Source organism: Pelmatolapia mariae, unplaced genomic scaffold (assembly GCF_036321145.2).
Source record: "Pelmatolapia mariae isolate MD_Pm_ZW unplaced genomic scaffold, Pm_UMD_F_2 NODE_ptg000557l+_length_25533_cov_1, whole genome shotgun sequence".
In the NCBI taxonomy this organism is placed as follows: Eukaryota; Metazoa; Chordata; class Actinopteri; order Cichliformes; family Cichlidae; genus Pelmatolapia; species Pelmatolapia mariae.
The window spans coordinates 10,077-25,533 of NW_027052241.1; the positions used below are offsets into that span (position 1 = coordinate 10,077).

The window sequence follows — 15,457 nt, forward strand, 5'->3', positions numbered from 1 at the left end:
TAGAGTGGATTAACTTTGCCTTTGTACTTTCCTATTATGCATTATTTTGGTGTGTATCATAGATGTTCCAATATTCAAATGTCCATGTATGTCACATATGAGGACTGTTCTCCTTTTCCTTCTTATAAGAAAATAAAATAGCATGGAACACTGAATAACAGAGGCCCATGTGATAAAACTGAGCCAAGTCAAACTCCACTTTTTCTTTCACAACCACTAACCACAACTTCCAAATGGACTACAGAAGAACTTTAGTAACACTAGAAAAAAAAGCAAAATATGTGGCATAACATTGCTTACACACCTGAAAGTAGAACATATTTATAATGCAAAAAATTGACTGAAATCGATTGGATGGATTGATGGAGAATGGATCATTCTCAAAGAGAGAAATCCCAGCACCCCCTAGTGTTCGAGCTGCACAATTGCAGCACATAACAGCGCTCGAGTATAAACGCTGGGAACTTGCATGGACTACACCGTAGGCTCTACATACATTTAACACAGGAAGTATTTATTAAGTTTTACATAACCTCTATTAATCTGGATTAGACTACAACACAATAAGTTACTGGGCCGTACCAAGCAGTGGAGGAAAGGGGGGCAGTGTAGGCAGCTGGATCATTCCCACCAGCTTCCCTCCCAGCACGGAGCAGATGAAGAGTATGATGATGCCAAACAGGTTCCCTCCAGGTAAACACTCTTTTCCCGTGATGGACCAGACGACTCCGAACAGCAGAGCAAACAAACACACTGCAAGCAGACGTGAAATCTTTTAAACTCGTTAAGTTTCAGAGTTTTTCTATTTCTCTGATAGTACGCATATTCACAGTGCTGCTGGTCCTTGGCAGAGGTGGGTAGTAATGAGTTATATTTACTCCATTAAATTTACTTGAGTAAGTTTTTGAAAAAAAAAAGTACTTTTAAAGTACCTTTTTTGCACAATTCTTTTTACTTTTACTTGAGTACATTTGTGAAGAAGAAACGGTACTTTTACTCCGCTACATTTTGCAATATTTGACTCGTTACCTGTTTCCATATGTCGACTAATGACTCGTTACTTTAAAAAAAAAGATTAACTTCACACATTACATAATACTGCTCATAATGGATCATTCCGCCAGTGGACTTTCCTGTAACTTTTTTACCAATCTTTTACCAATCAGATGTGGCCATGCAGTCACATGACCAGTTTGAAACTGTGGCGGGCAGAGCGGCCCAAGCCTTTTAACCCTGGAGAACCCATGGGGTCAAATTTGACCCCATGGTTTCCCCTAGAAAACCAATGGGGTCGGCTCTGACCCCATGGGTTCTCCAGGGTTAAAGTAGTGGACACGCGGAAAGAAGAAACACATGAAAACATGTCAGAGTCTACTGTCTCCGCTAGAACTGAAGAGGATGAACACTCTTGGCCTCATATTCAAAGATTGTTTCACTTAAAAGCAGTACAAAAGAACAGCTATGTCTTCAGTGTTGGTGTCTTCAGTGAGAGCCAAAACGAACCGACTTTTCAGTGTGAAAAAACTCAACTCATGTATCCTGAGGAAACGAGTTGCGGTAAGTTTACTCTAAATATCTTTTTAGCTGTGGTTATAGTGATGGTAAATTTGATTTTTACTGAATTGAGTTTGAATGAGTCACTCGTTGTGGTGAGATACGTTTGTGGGTGTTGTTTCCGCAGCTTTTAACTGCTCGCTGGTTAGCATAGATGAGCTATAAGCTAACAGCTAGCCTGGTTAATGAACCTAGAGTTCATTAACCAGCTCATCTCTACTGCTTTAACTGTTAAATCAGAAGACAATACTTCAGTTGACAGGGTATATTATGTGAAACAGCAACTTGTTTAGTTTAAACAGTCTGCATTAAAGTAACAGCCAAACAGTGCGAGGAGGATCTATTGGCTAGCACTTGTTAGCCTTGCACGCGTTCTTATTTTGAACTTAATCTGGAATTCATTGCAAATTGTTTGTGCGGGATAAGAATGACAAGATTTTGTTTTTCAACAAGAGTTAGTAAAAAACCATCTCCAGTGTGATCAAATTTTCATGCCAAACAACCTGACAGTCTGTACAGAACTATACTGACCAGACCTAATTCTTTTGAAAACCATATATCCACAGGTCTCAACTTCATCAGACATTCAATTCAATTCAATTCAATTTTATTTATATAGTGCCAAATCACAACAAAAGTCGCCTCAAGGCGCTTTATATTGTACAGTAGATCGCACAATGATAAATACAGAGAAAAACCCAACAATCATATGATCCCCTATGAGCAAGCACTTTGGCGACAGTGGGAAGGAAAAACTCCCTTTTAACAGGAAGAAACCTCCGGCAGAACCAGGCTCAGGGAGGGGCGACCATCTGCTGCGACTGGTTGGGGTGAGAGAAGGAAAACAGGATAAAGACATGCTGTGGAAGAGAGACAGAGGTTAATAACAGATATGATTCGATGCAGAGAGGTCTATTAACACATAGGAGTGAGAAAGGTGACTGAAAAGGAAAAAACTCAATGCATCATGGGAATCCCCGGCAGCCTACGTCTATTGCAGCATAACTAAGGGAGGATTCAGGGTCACCTGGTCCAGCCCTAACTATATGCTTTAGCAAAAAGGAAAGTTTTAAGCCTAATCTTGAAAGTAGAGATAGTGTCTGTCTCCCGAATCCAAACTGGAAGCTGGTTCCACAGAAGAGGGGCCTGAAAACTGAAGGCTCTCCCTCCCATTTTACTTTTAAATACTTGAGGAACAACAAGTAGGCCTGCAGAGCGAGAGCGAAGTGCTCTAATAGGGTGATATGGTACTACAAGGTCATTAAGATAAGATGGGGCCTGATTATTTAAGACCTTGTATGTGAGGAGCAGGATTTTGAATTCAATTCTGGATTTAACAGGAAGCCAATGAAGGGAAGCCAAAACAGGAGAAATATGCTCTCTCTTTCTAGTCCCTGTCAGGACTCTTGCTGCAGCATTTTGGATCAGCTGAAGGTTTTTAGGACATCCTGATAATAAGGAATTACAGTAGTCCAGCCTGGAAGTAATAAATGCATGAACTAGTTTCACCTGCTGTTTGCGCTAGATGAGGCCAGCGCAAACAGCAGCCTAACCGACGAAGATAATGGATCCATGGAAGGAACGCCAGAAGCAGGGGAGCTGGAGAGGTACCTTACATGTCCATTCACTGGAGGTATGGATCTATTGCATGGAAGCTGTCGATCAAAATCAGTACAGCTCTCCCTGCATATCTTGTCACTGGAAGTGGTTTGCATTGTTTATATATTTATATTATTTACTTTAGATACTGATTAAAAAGGCTTTATGTTATGAAAAACTGAAATCTGGAAATTAGAATTGTTGTGCCTTATTTTGTTGATGTTTTTACAATGTACAATTTTTGGATACTTGACCCACTTCTGGTCCTTGGGCTGATAATTCTCACATTATGAGTGTTTGTTACCTTTAGTGATGAGCAGGTTGATGAGTCCCCGAGGTCGAGGACATCTGTCCTTCAGACTGATACAGGACGCGCAGCATGAGGAGGGCGACTCAGATGATGGCATCGTCATCTGTCCACACAGAAATTTGTTTTCTGTTTTTGATTTTTATTTAATACATATGATCAAGTCAGATAATTGGACCTTAATCACTTGATCACACTTGCCTAGATACTGCCTGGTAATGCCATGGCAACCACTAAATGCTAGGGAAAAAATATCACAACAGATTACTGCAGTTTGCATAGAAGACTCCACCTTGTCTGAAATATTGCCGATCCTAGGACATTTGTCTTTCAAGTAAAAGTTGTGCCTTTTCATTGCAACTCCCAACTGACAAAGAGCACAAGTTGCAACAAATTTCAGGTAGAGATTGCGAGCAACTACTTCCTTTAGCAACCAGTTTCATAGTTACTACCTCCTGCTACCACCCACCAACCCGATGGGGAAATACATTTTTTTAGCAATTGATCATTTCCAGAACATTGCCAACCAGTCTTTATGTCTTAAGCTGGGCATACACTGTGCAAGTGTATTTTTTTTTTTCTTCATCGTGTTATTCGGCTTCTGCTCTGCTTTTGCACAATTGACTCGCAGGGTTTAGAAGTTCGTAGGTCACGATGCAGGGTCTCACACTATACGGCCCGATGCTCAGATAAGACCTGAGTGCTCACACTGTGCGTCCATAACGTGAAGCTTATAACAGAAAATCTGTCGCTCGCTCTCCCTCTCTGTCTTTCACTCGCACAGACACACACACACCACCATCAGCTTTGCTAAATTGCTAATGAAAAACATTGATCAGGCAGATGTGATTGAGCAGCAATGTAAATCCAACTATTTTTATGGTTGTTGTGGTCGTGATTATTTTTTGACGCCGCATCGAAATTGTTCAGATGAGCTTTCCAAAGTTCTACAAGTTGTGCATCCATCGCTTGTGTCCAGATCACACGCTGCACTGCCGTGCTGCTCCGTCTTTTCACTTTCATTTCTGTGTTTGCGCATGCGCAGTGTGAGAGGCTGCGGTGACACCCGACGGCCGACAGGATTTCAAACAGGTTTGATTTTCTTACGACCAAACGATTGATGATCGGGAGCTGCTCGTGAGGTGTTAATCCCTTCTCGTTACCCCACGTATACTACACAATGCACAACACACGATGAAGGCGAAACACGGGCCGAACCCCAAAACGATTGCACATTTGGCCTAAATCTTTATAATCACAGAGTCTGGAGCAAGAACAACCCCAGTACATGCATATGTTTTGATCACCCTATAAATAGCCTTTCAGGGGTGACTCATCAAGCACTCACCGTGGTCGTGCCGTCCAGCTCCTCCGTCTTCCTCCGGGGCACGACGGAGATCTGTCTGTCCTCTTGACCAGCCTGAACTTTACTCCCTACCTTTACCAGGAACAGGTGCATGCGCATGTGTATGCACCTGTGTGTGTGTCTGTGTGTGTGTGTGTGTGTGTGTGTGTGTGTGTGTGTGTGTGTGTGTGTAGAGCTAACTGGGTTAGAGACATGGACTGTGAGTAAGGTGGTGTCCTTTATCCTCTTCTTGCCAAACCTCTTAAAGAGGGTGCATTTCATGGTCAAGAATTATTAAGAACCTAAAATTTACTCCATATAATTGCTGTTAACATTTAAAAAATGCTAAAAAATGATAATGTGATTTACAGATTTTTCATGTTCAGAGATCTCTTTAGAGATGGTAATTAAATAAAAATAAAAGTAAGAGGTAAGAAACACATTTTCCAGCACGATGGATGGCAAAAGTGATAACTAAGTAGCTCGGGGAACAAAACGTTGAAATTTTGGGTCCATGGCCTGGAAACTCCCGGGATCTTAATCCCACTGAGAACTTGTGGTCAATCCTCAAGAGACGGGGGGACAAACAAAAACCCATAACTTCTGACAAACTCCAAGAAGTGATTATGGCAGAATGGGTTGCTATCAGTCAGGATTTGGCCCAGAAGTTGATTGAGAGCATGCCCAGTCTAATTGCAGAGGTCCTGAAAAAGAAGGGCCAACACTGCAAATACTGACTCTTGTCATACATGTCATGTAATTGTCGATAAAAGCCTTTGAAACGTATGAAGTGCTTGTAATTATGTTTCAGTGAATCACAGAAACAACTGAAACAACGTCGCCAAAAGTTTGGCGACGACTGTAGACTATTTAGATATAGAAAAGTTTATATAATTATTTAGCCTTGTTGTGCAAATAAGCCTGCATAACTTAATAAATATAGAATTTGAAAAGTAACAAATGGTATCTAAAAAGATACACTAGGTTCATTCAGTAATGTATATACCTTTACATATTGTACATATATTTATTACTTTTAGATTAGCCATTTTTATATTTTGCTTGTTTTACATTATTGTATTTTGCACAACTCTGTTGCTTGTGAAGCTCGCACACAAGAATTTCACTCACATGTACTGTACCAGTGTACCTGCACATGTGATGTGACAATAAAAGTGATTTGATTTGATTTGATTTGATTAGTATCGATACCAAATCGGCATCGGTATCGGATCGATACTAGCCTGGTGAGATTGATTCTTTACTTTGAGTTCTGCTTGTTTACAACGCTGTGCTTTCGGCAAAGACGAAACAACCCGGTCACTGGACTCACCGCTGCTGTGTCAGCGGAGAGCAGGCACACTTTACTCCCTCTCCCCCAATGTTATGTTTCGGTGTTGCGCTGACACGTCACGTGACTCAGACATTTTGTGGGTTGTTAAGTTGTTTACATATTAATTATGTTTTTACCAGTTGTTTTTGTTGTTGAGAATTTTAATTGTAATTTTTGTAATTATAGTTTATCAACAGTATTTGTTTTAATTTGTTTACTGGTTTGCGTGCACTTAAGATAAAAAACAAAACAAAACAAAGATCGGCACCACGGCAGACCTGATGGCTTTTTCATGGTTCACAGCATCATTTATTCTTACAATTCTTACAATAATCTTACAATAATCACACGGTTGCTGTAACAGTACATTCAACAGCTCTCCCACTGCCAGCTGTACACATCACCACCACCAAAACTGCAGTGGCATCGCAGAACATGCCCCGCCACATACCCCCATCGCCCGCTTCTAGCCTAGCAGAGGATGTACTCCTGAGGCAGCTGAAGAAATCCAACCTGCGAACACAGACGATGATGCAATTCTACACTGCAATCATCGAGTCCATCCTCACCTCCTCCATCACCGTGTGGTACGCTGGAGCCACTATCAGGGACAAACAGAGACTGCACTGTGTTGTGCGCTCTGCCGAGAAGGTGATTGGCTGCAGACTCCCATCTCTGCAGGACCTGTACACCTCCAGGACACTGGGGCGTGCAGCTCGGATCACAGCTGACCCTTCTCACCCTGGACACAGTCTGTTTGACCTGCTCCCCTCAGGCAGGAGGCTCCGGTCCATTCGCACCAGAACATAAGAACAGAGCCATAAGAACAGTTTCTTCCCTCTGCTGTTGGACTCATGAACAATAACCATATGACTGTTCGCACCACAAACACATGACCCTACACTGTGTTCACTGCATCATTCCATGTTTGGCACTGATCACCACTTGCATTCATGTATATATCTATCTACTTAGCACTATTTTTATGTTCATTTAAGCGTGGTCCCTCCGGCGTGCCAGCCTCCAGCTCACCCTGAGCCGCACGCTGTCCACCCTTATAGTAATCACACGGTTGCTGTAACAGTACATTCAACGGCTGCAGCTCTCCTGCTGCCAGCCGTACACATCAACACCAAAAACAACAACACAAGCAGAAGTTAACGAGCACAACCAGGAAACACACATGTCTCTTTGTGTTTGTTATGAAACTCAGGATGGTTCTGAATCTAACTTGAGATATTTAAAAATGATACCTAAGACCAACACTGCAAGTTTGGAGACACACAGTGTTTATCTGTATGTCCCAGTGTTGGTTTTACATGCTACTAGTATGCGTGGGATTTTTTTGTAGTCTGTGCTGAAACCCATTAGTTGTAGCTGTGTGATAATGGTTTGGTACCAATATTACATGAGACCCCCCCACGAATATGACAGAAATATTAAAAAATGTGGCCGTATGCTCGTCCTCCTCTATCTTATCCCTTTTCTTGGTTGAATATGCGGTGTAATGGCTTATTTGATGCCCTGTTTGCGGATTAACTGATTTGCTGGAGTAGAGATTTTAGTGGTTCTTGTTTTTGCTATGTTTGTTTGTTTGTTTTTTATTGCAGTGACCGAGGATAAGCCATTACCCATGGGACATCTCTGGTGATGGAGTCCTCTTCCACACTGCTTTTGTTGCACAGCAACTTGGGTGTAAAATATTAGGGTATTTTTTAATTTTTTGTTTTTTTTCCTTCTTTGGTACATAAATGTTGGGTCTGCGCTTGCAGGCCCCGCTGGTTGAAATGACACAACCCCCCATTGTAAAACCATAAATGGTGTGTCATAACAGTTAAAGCACTGTGTGCATGTGTATGTGTGTGTGCGTGTTTATGCATGTGCGAGCATGTGTGTGTGTGTGTGTGTGTGTGTGTGTGTGTGTGTGACAAGGGTCATCTCCCCTCACCCTTTATTTGGCTTAACTTTAATGGTTCACCATATACAAGCACAGATGAGCTCCTAAATGGCCCCGAGTGACCATCTTTTACCGGATAAGACAACCAGGACCTTTAGAAATGGAATCTGCCTGCAGTTTAACACTATAGCCAATTGCTTCCCCTACACAGAAGAATATCTAAACATGCAGTTTAAGGCAAGGTTTACAAATGTAAGTACAACAATGACAACATTGATCAAAATGAACCTAACAATGTGATTTTCCTCTAATGGTCCTCACTGTTAGTCCAGCTCAATAATAGGCTGTTTTGCGTAATTTAGGACTCTACTACAAGATGGCCCTCCCACACTCATCTTTTATTGTGATCCATGCTGAAATTGTTTAAGGAAAAAAGCTAATATATTAAAGGTATCTTAATACTGAAACCAGACTGCCTCTGTGTATTTTCATCTTCTACTTGGTTTGTTTGAAAATGCTCTTTCGTCTCTGTCAGTGCGCCCCAGGGCAGCTGTGGCTGCAATGTAGCTTGCCATCACCAGTTTGTGAATGTGTGTGTGACTGAACGTGTAAAGCGCTTTGGAGTCCTTAGGGACTAAGTAAAGTGCTATACAAATACAGGCCATTTACCATTTATATTTCCTGGGTTGAAATTCCTCTAGGTGGCATTATTGCATTTTAATCATATCCCCACCACACCACACTTGTTTTTCACAATTTGCAGTATGTTTTTGTCCCTTAGCATTAACTCAGCTTTTGCTCTTTTCCTGTTCACAACATCTACTCAAAAAGCAAACAAACGAAACAATCTGCATTAAAGCCATGGATACTATTATCACTGGGTTTGTATGGGTGTGGGTTTTTTTGACTGCACACAGACATGGCTGGCTATAGAATTCTTCACTCTTTTAACCAAATACTTTTGCAAAGAAACACAATGCTGCCATGAATCCCTCATTAGGGTTAGGCCCATTTACACAGTTAAAAATAAAACTCCAGCTCTAGATGAGTTGCTTGAAACTTGGTGGCTGTTAAAAGGCTCATTCCACATCCATTAAATTTCAGTGTGTTCAGGCAGCAGCTGGTGGATGAGGATTTGAGTAAGAAACTAAAGTACATGTCATGTTTTTCATATTGATACCAAGACCAACTTGATACCAATCATAGGACTATCATTAGTTTTTCAGTAGAAAATCCAAAACACACATCCAGCCTCTGAGAGGAAAAGCATCAGGAGATCTTACCTTCACAATCACCAACGTAATCTTAGGTGGAATCATTTGGATCAGTTGAACCACAAAGTGAAGGAGAAATGGTAAATGCTCAACAGACTCACTGGCCAGACACAAAGTGTGACAATCAAACACTGGAAAAACAACACCTGGTCTGAAGAGTCTGTGCTGCAACATCTGAATGTTGGGGTCAGAATTTGGCATAAACAAAAAAGCATGGATCCAGCCGTGGTGCAGGCTGGTGCCCTGTGCTCTAACAATCATGACACACCAACATCTGTGGTGAATGTGGCCATGTGAGCTCATAAACAGTTCAGATACGTGTGTCATAACTTTGAGAATTTATTAGTACGTCATGTGATCCCAGCAGAATCTAAAACATTAGTTATATTATGTTTACCAATTAAGACTGAATTGTGTGGTTCTAGCTGCCATAACTTAAGTAAATAGCATGTAGTCTTGATGTATACAAAAGAGAAACCTTTTTTAATATTCTGACTTTATTGATAAATATTTATTGAGCTTTGAATTAAAGCTGCACATGTAAATTACAGCTGATCACAATGACATAGAAAATAATTACAGCATGCTTAATGATTACATGATTACTGATACAAGCTTCCAGGCTGGCAGCGGTGCGTGTAATGAAGTCTGTCTCAAAGATGAACATTCAGAATATTTTGTATGACTATTATCTAAGAATATATTAATATATCTTTGAAAATGTCATTAGACAATAGATTACCCACCCAGTTAAGATTAGTCACTTCCGAATTTGATGCTGTTTAATGAGGCTAACAGTATACTATCTGTTACTGCCATTAATTACTTAATCTGTATCCAATATTTGCTTTTGTAAATAATCATGTTTTAAGCACACACAACAGTAAAAATGAACATTTTAGCTTTTTATAACCAAAACTTAACACCAGAAAGGATTTTTGGTTTTTTGTTGTAGAATGTGATGTCAGTTTAAAGACCTGACCTCCGGCATCAACTTTGTTACTCCACCATATCTAAACTCCAACACATCAGATTAGCATGCTAGCTGAACTATCTCTCAGTCCCCAAATAATGAATGACCTCAGCTGTACTTCACTTATGCAACAGACAAACAGAAGAAAATAAAAAATGAAGTAAGAAAATGAAACCTGGTGTGGCAAATATGTTTTATGTTAACACTAGCTAGCCAAAAATTAATTCATAATATAGATTCTGTCACTGCTAATGAGCTGGTAACATAATCTGCTTAGTGTAATGTAAAATTAATCATTGCATTTTACCAAAATGCATAAATATCAATATAGTACACTACACAACACTACGAAGGACATGATGGGATATTATAATTGACACAAGCGGCAGTTTCTCTTACTTTACTATTAATAGCCTAATAAAAATATAAACATTTGCACATTTACAGTTTCTAACCTGAGCATATGAGAAAATAGAAGATATTGACAGCCAGTATATATAAATGAACTGCAGCTAAATTCTGTTTATGATTTACATTATGTGTGGACATACCTATATATTGTATATACAGTTTATATATATAAGGAGTTTTTCCATTCAGAAGCTTCATAGCTTGCTCGTGAGAGTCACGTTGTCTTTTTCTTGAACAACCCCGTTGCGGTTTGTTAAATACCCCAGTTCTTTCATCTTTGGGCTGAAGGAAGAACAACACTCAGTGTATAAATGCTCAATCAACAATCTCTTTATTCCATACAACACATATGTGTGGACATATATATATATATGTATATATATATATATATATATATATATATATATATATATATATATATATATATATATACAGTGGGGCAAAAAAGTATTTAGTCAGCCACCGATTGTGCAAGTGCCCCCACCTAAAATGATGACAGAGGCCAGTAATTCGCACCAGAGGTACACGTCAACTGTGAGAGACAGAATGTGAAAAAAAAATCCATGAATTCACATGGTAGGATTTGTAAAGAATTTATTCGTAAATCAGGGTGGCAAATAAGTATTTGGTCAATAACAAAAATACAACTCAATACTTTATAACATAACCTTTGTTGGCAATAACAGAGGTCAAACGTTTACTATAGGTCTTTACCAGGTTTGCACACACAGTAGCTGGTATTTTGGCCCATTCCTCCATGCAGATCTTCTCCAGAGCAGTGATGTTTTGGGGCTGTCGCCGAGCAACACGGACTTTCAACTCCCGCCACAGATTTTCTATGGGGTTGAGGTCTGGAGACTGGCTAGGCCACTCCAGGACTTTCAAATGCTTCTTACGGAGCCACTCCTTTGTTGCCCGGGCGGTGTGTTTTGGATCATTGTCATGTTGGAAGACCCAGCCGTGTTTCATCTTCAAAGTTCTCACTGATGGAAGGAGGTTTTGGCTCAAAATCTCACGATACATGGCCCCATTCATTCTGTCCTTAACACGGATCAGTCGTCCTGTCCCCTTGGCAGAAAAACAGCCCCATAGCATGATGTTTCCACCCCCATGCTTCACAGTAGGTATGGTGTTCTTGGGATGCAACTCAGTATTCTTCGTCCTCCAAACACGACGAGTTGAGTTTATACCAAAAAGTTCTACTTTGGTTTCATCTGACCACATGACATTCTCCCAATCCTCTGCTGTATCATCCATGTGCTCTCTGGCAAACTTCAGACGGGCCTGGACATGCACTGGCTTCAGCAGCGGAACACGTCTGGCACTGCGGGATCTGATTCCCTGCCGTTTTAGTGTGTTACTGATGGTGACCTTTGTTACTTTGGTCCCAGCTCTCTGCAGGTCATTCACCAGGTCCCCCCGTGTGGTTCTGGGATCTTTGCTCACCGTTCTCATGATCATTTTGACCCCACGGGATGAGATCTTGCGTGGAGCCCCAGATCGTGGGAGATTATCAGTGGTCTTGCATGTCTTCCATTTTCTGATGATTGCTCCCACAGTTGATTTTTTCACACCAAGCTGCTTGCCTATTGTAGATTCACTCTTCCCAGCCTGGTGCAGGTCTACAATACTTTTCCTGGTGTCCTTCGAGAGCTCTTTGGTCTTGGCCATGGCGGAGTTTGGAGTCTGACTGTTTGAGGCTGTGGACAGGTGTCTTTTATACAGATGATGAGTTCGAACAGGTGCCATTCATACAGGTAACGAGTGGGGGACAGAAAAGCGTCTTACAGAAGACGTTACAGGTCTGTGGGAGCCAGGGATTTTCCATGTTTGAGGTGACCAAATACTTATTTGCCACCCTGATTTACGGATAAATTCTTTACAAATCCTACCATGTGTATTCATGGATTTTTTTTTCACATTCTGTCTCTCACAGTTGACGTGTACCTCTGGTGCAAATTACTGGCCTCTGTCATCATTTTAGGTGGGGGCACTTGCACAATCAGTGGCTGACTAAATACTTTTTTGCCCCACTGTATATATATATATATATATTGTATATACAGTTTATATATAGTCACTTTTTCCACTCAGAAGCTTCATAGCTTGCTCTCGAGAGTCCCGTTGTCTTTTTCTTGAACAACCCCGTTGCGGTAGGATGGTGTAGCTTCACCTTCTGTCTCTTCTGCTGAGGTAGGAATTTTTAGAAAGGGGAAGCAAAGACATTTGTTGTATACATATGACTACACCTGACACTGTTCAGTGATTTAAGAGTAAAATTATGAAGTCACTACACAGTGTGTAGATGTGTATGCCTGCTGACCTTTGACCTGCCGGGCCAGGAGACGTGGTCCTGCCAGTCCGATACCCAGTGCACCAACTGGAGCTGTGGTCAAGATGGCTAACACTGCTAATGTTAGCACGTCCAAACCAAACTTAATTAAGGCCTCGTCCCCTTTCTCCCTCGCCATGTCCAATGCCTTGGAACCAATGGCAGCCTAGCACATACAGACATAAATGACTGCTCAGAAGAAGTGCAGATTAACAATGAAGCCATGTATCATTAAAATCACAGAGGTGGTTTTTTTAGCGATACTTTTTAGTTTTTAGTCATAACTGAGGAAGATGTAGAGGCCCCTTGGGTTTCATGACTAATGACAAACTAGAAAATGCTTGTGAGATTATCGTAGTAATTTAGGTTTTAGAAGTCAATAAAGAGAATTCAGGAGCCATGTAGGTAGTTCTAATCAATTCAATTGAGTGATTTCAGTGGTTTATAAAACACAAGATTTGTGTGGATAATTTTAGTGGCTGTTCTAAACACCAGTGGTATTTTAGGGGTGTTCAGAGACTTTATGGATCCTTTAGAAGTTTCTGGATAAGGCTGAAGTGTTTCTAGTTCTGCATTTATAAAGTCAGATAAAGAGAGTTTTGTAAAATGAAAATCTTCTAGCAGTCTAATATCAGGATTACACACTCACAGACCTGCACAGTAGCTTTAGGTAGCCAGGCCACAGAAATGAAGAGCTTCTCTTTTAAGCTGAATCCTCCATAATGAACCAACAGGAAGGTGACAAGTAGACGGATCACCAGACCAATAAGAATGCAGGCCATACCCAGACCTAAGGGCATAGACACAACAACAAAGAGGAAACCAATATGTTAAATTCCTTAAAGCAGCAAATTTTGTTGCTTACAAGGTTAAATCTCTTTGATTACCGGGTCCCAAATAGTGAGAACAGAATCTAGACCCAAATAGAGCAAAGTCTAACTGAAATATGTCGTTAATATAATGTTCTTACCCACAGTACTTGGGCTGAGGGCTTTAATTGTGATCTCAGCTCCAATCAGACCAAAGAGAAGTGGCTGAAACACATCCCATGACCGGCACACCATTTCTGCTACTGGTGCCTGATTGCGAAGTTAGAGATACCTGGATTAACCAGATTCCATGGTGCCAGCCATTAAAAATGATGATGATTTAAGGTAAACAGGTTAAAGTGATCCTGATATATGTTACCTTTTCGGTCTTCCAGCCCAGTGCTGCCAGGAAAGCCAGCACCAGTGTACAGAGACTTCCAGCTCCAGCAGCACCAATAGCATTACTGAAGAAGACTGAAAATGTGGACAGACCCAGCAACATGAGGGTCCTCCTCAATACCAGATCCTCCTGTGATCAGACAGAAGATATTAAGGACACATTTTATGAACAATTAAAAAGGGAAAATCATATTAATATAAAAACAATGTCAAACCTGGTCATTGCTGGGGAAGCAGTACAAGAACACGCCCAGGATCATACCAGCTACGATGCCTCCCACCACCTCCAGCAGACCCTTCAGTATGTTCATCCATGTAGAACCTGCAGGACAAACACAACCAGACCATGTAGACTAGAAAAGAATGAACTGAACAGCACAGGACAGAAACATTTTGTCTGACCTGTAGAGAAGGCGATTCCCAAACAAGTAGAGAATCCTGTTATGGCGAGAATAACATCAAAGCTTCCAGCAGCCATCAGGAGGGTGGGGATTCCCTGAAGAACAACACACAGTGACATTAGAGCTTTAAATGCTCTTGACCCTTTGGAAGTTTTTGGGTTGGTGAAGCTTAACTGTTAGTCAATCCTGAAGGAGCCCTGAGCTCTTTTGGGTGATTAGGAGTGTCGCTTTCATTTAAATAAATTTCAAGTGTTTAAAGGCTTTTAGAAGTAGCTGTAGTAGCTACTACTAAGTAGCTGAAGGGATTCTAGTTGTGTATTATAAGCTTATGAATTAATTTGGAGGGTGTTCTGATAACTGATAAGGTTTACAACTCCTTTAGAAGGGTATTGTTACTGAATCACTATCCTATCAAAGCTTCAAGGGATGCTCATGACACCTCTCCACCACCCATCACTTTCTCTCAAGACCAGGTTCAGATGCAAATGAGGAGAGTCCACTCAATCCTTAATCGTGTCTACACCCAGCTGGACCAGTCGGCGAGCACTGTGAGGGTCATGTTTTTTTACTTTTCCAGTGCTTTCAACACCATCAGGCTGACCGTCCTGGGAGATAAGTTAACAGCGATTCAGGTGGATGTTTCTCTGGTGTCCTGGATTGTTGATTACCTGACAGGAAGACCACAATATGCGCGTCTTCCACAGTGTTTGTCTGACAAGGTAATCAGCAACACAGGGGCACCACAAGGCACTGTCCTCTCTCCCTTCCTCTTCACCCTCTACACCAAAGACTTCAGCCACTGCACAGAGACCTGCCATCTTCA

The 15,457-nt window shown here is 41.1% G+C and overlaps 1 protein-coding gene across 1 annotated transcript; it reads right to left on the reverse strand.

Annotated features, from left to right (window-relative positions):
- Positions 1-12,792: 12,792 nt before the first annotated feature.
- On the reverse strand, positions 12,793-14,729 carry LOC134623322 (sodium/hydrogen exchanger 9B2-like; the record flags this gene model as incomplete). The annotated part of the gene is made up of 7 exons (XM_063468468.1): positions 12,793-12,881; positions 13,017-13,191; positions 13,679-13,815; positions 13,996-14,104; positions 14,214-14,363; positions 14,449-14,555; positions 14,636-14,729. Coding segments are annotated over 7 exons (861 nt in total), but the record flags the coding sequence as incomplete, so codon positions are not given.
- Positions 14,730-15,457: the final 728 nt, after the last annotated feature.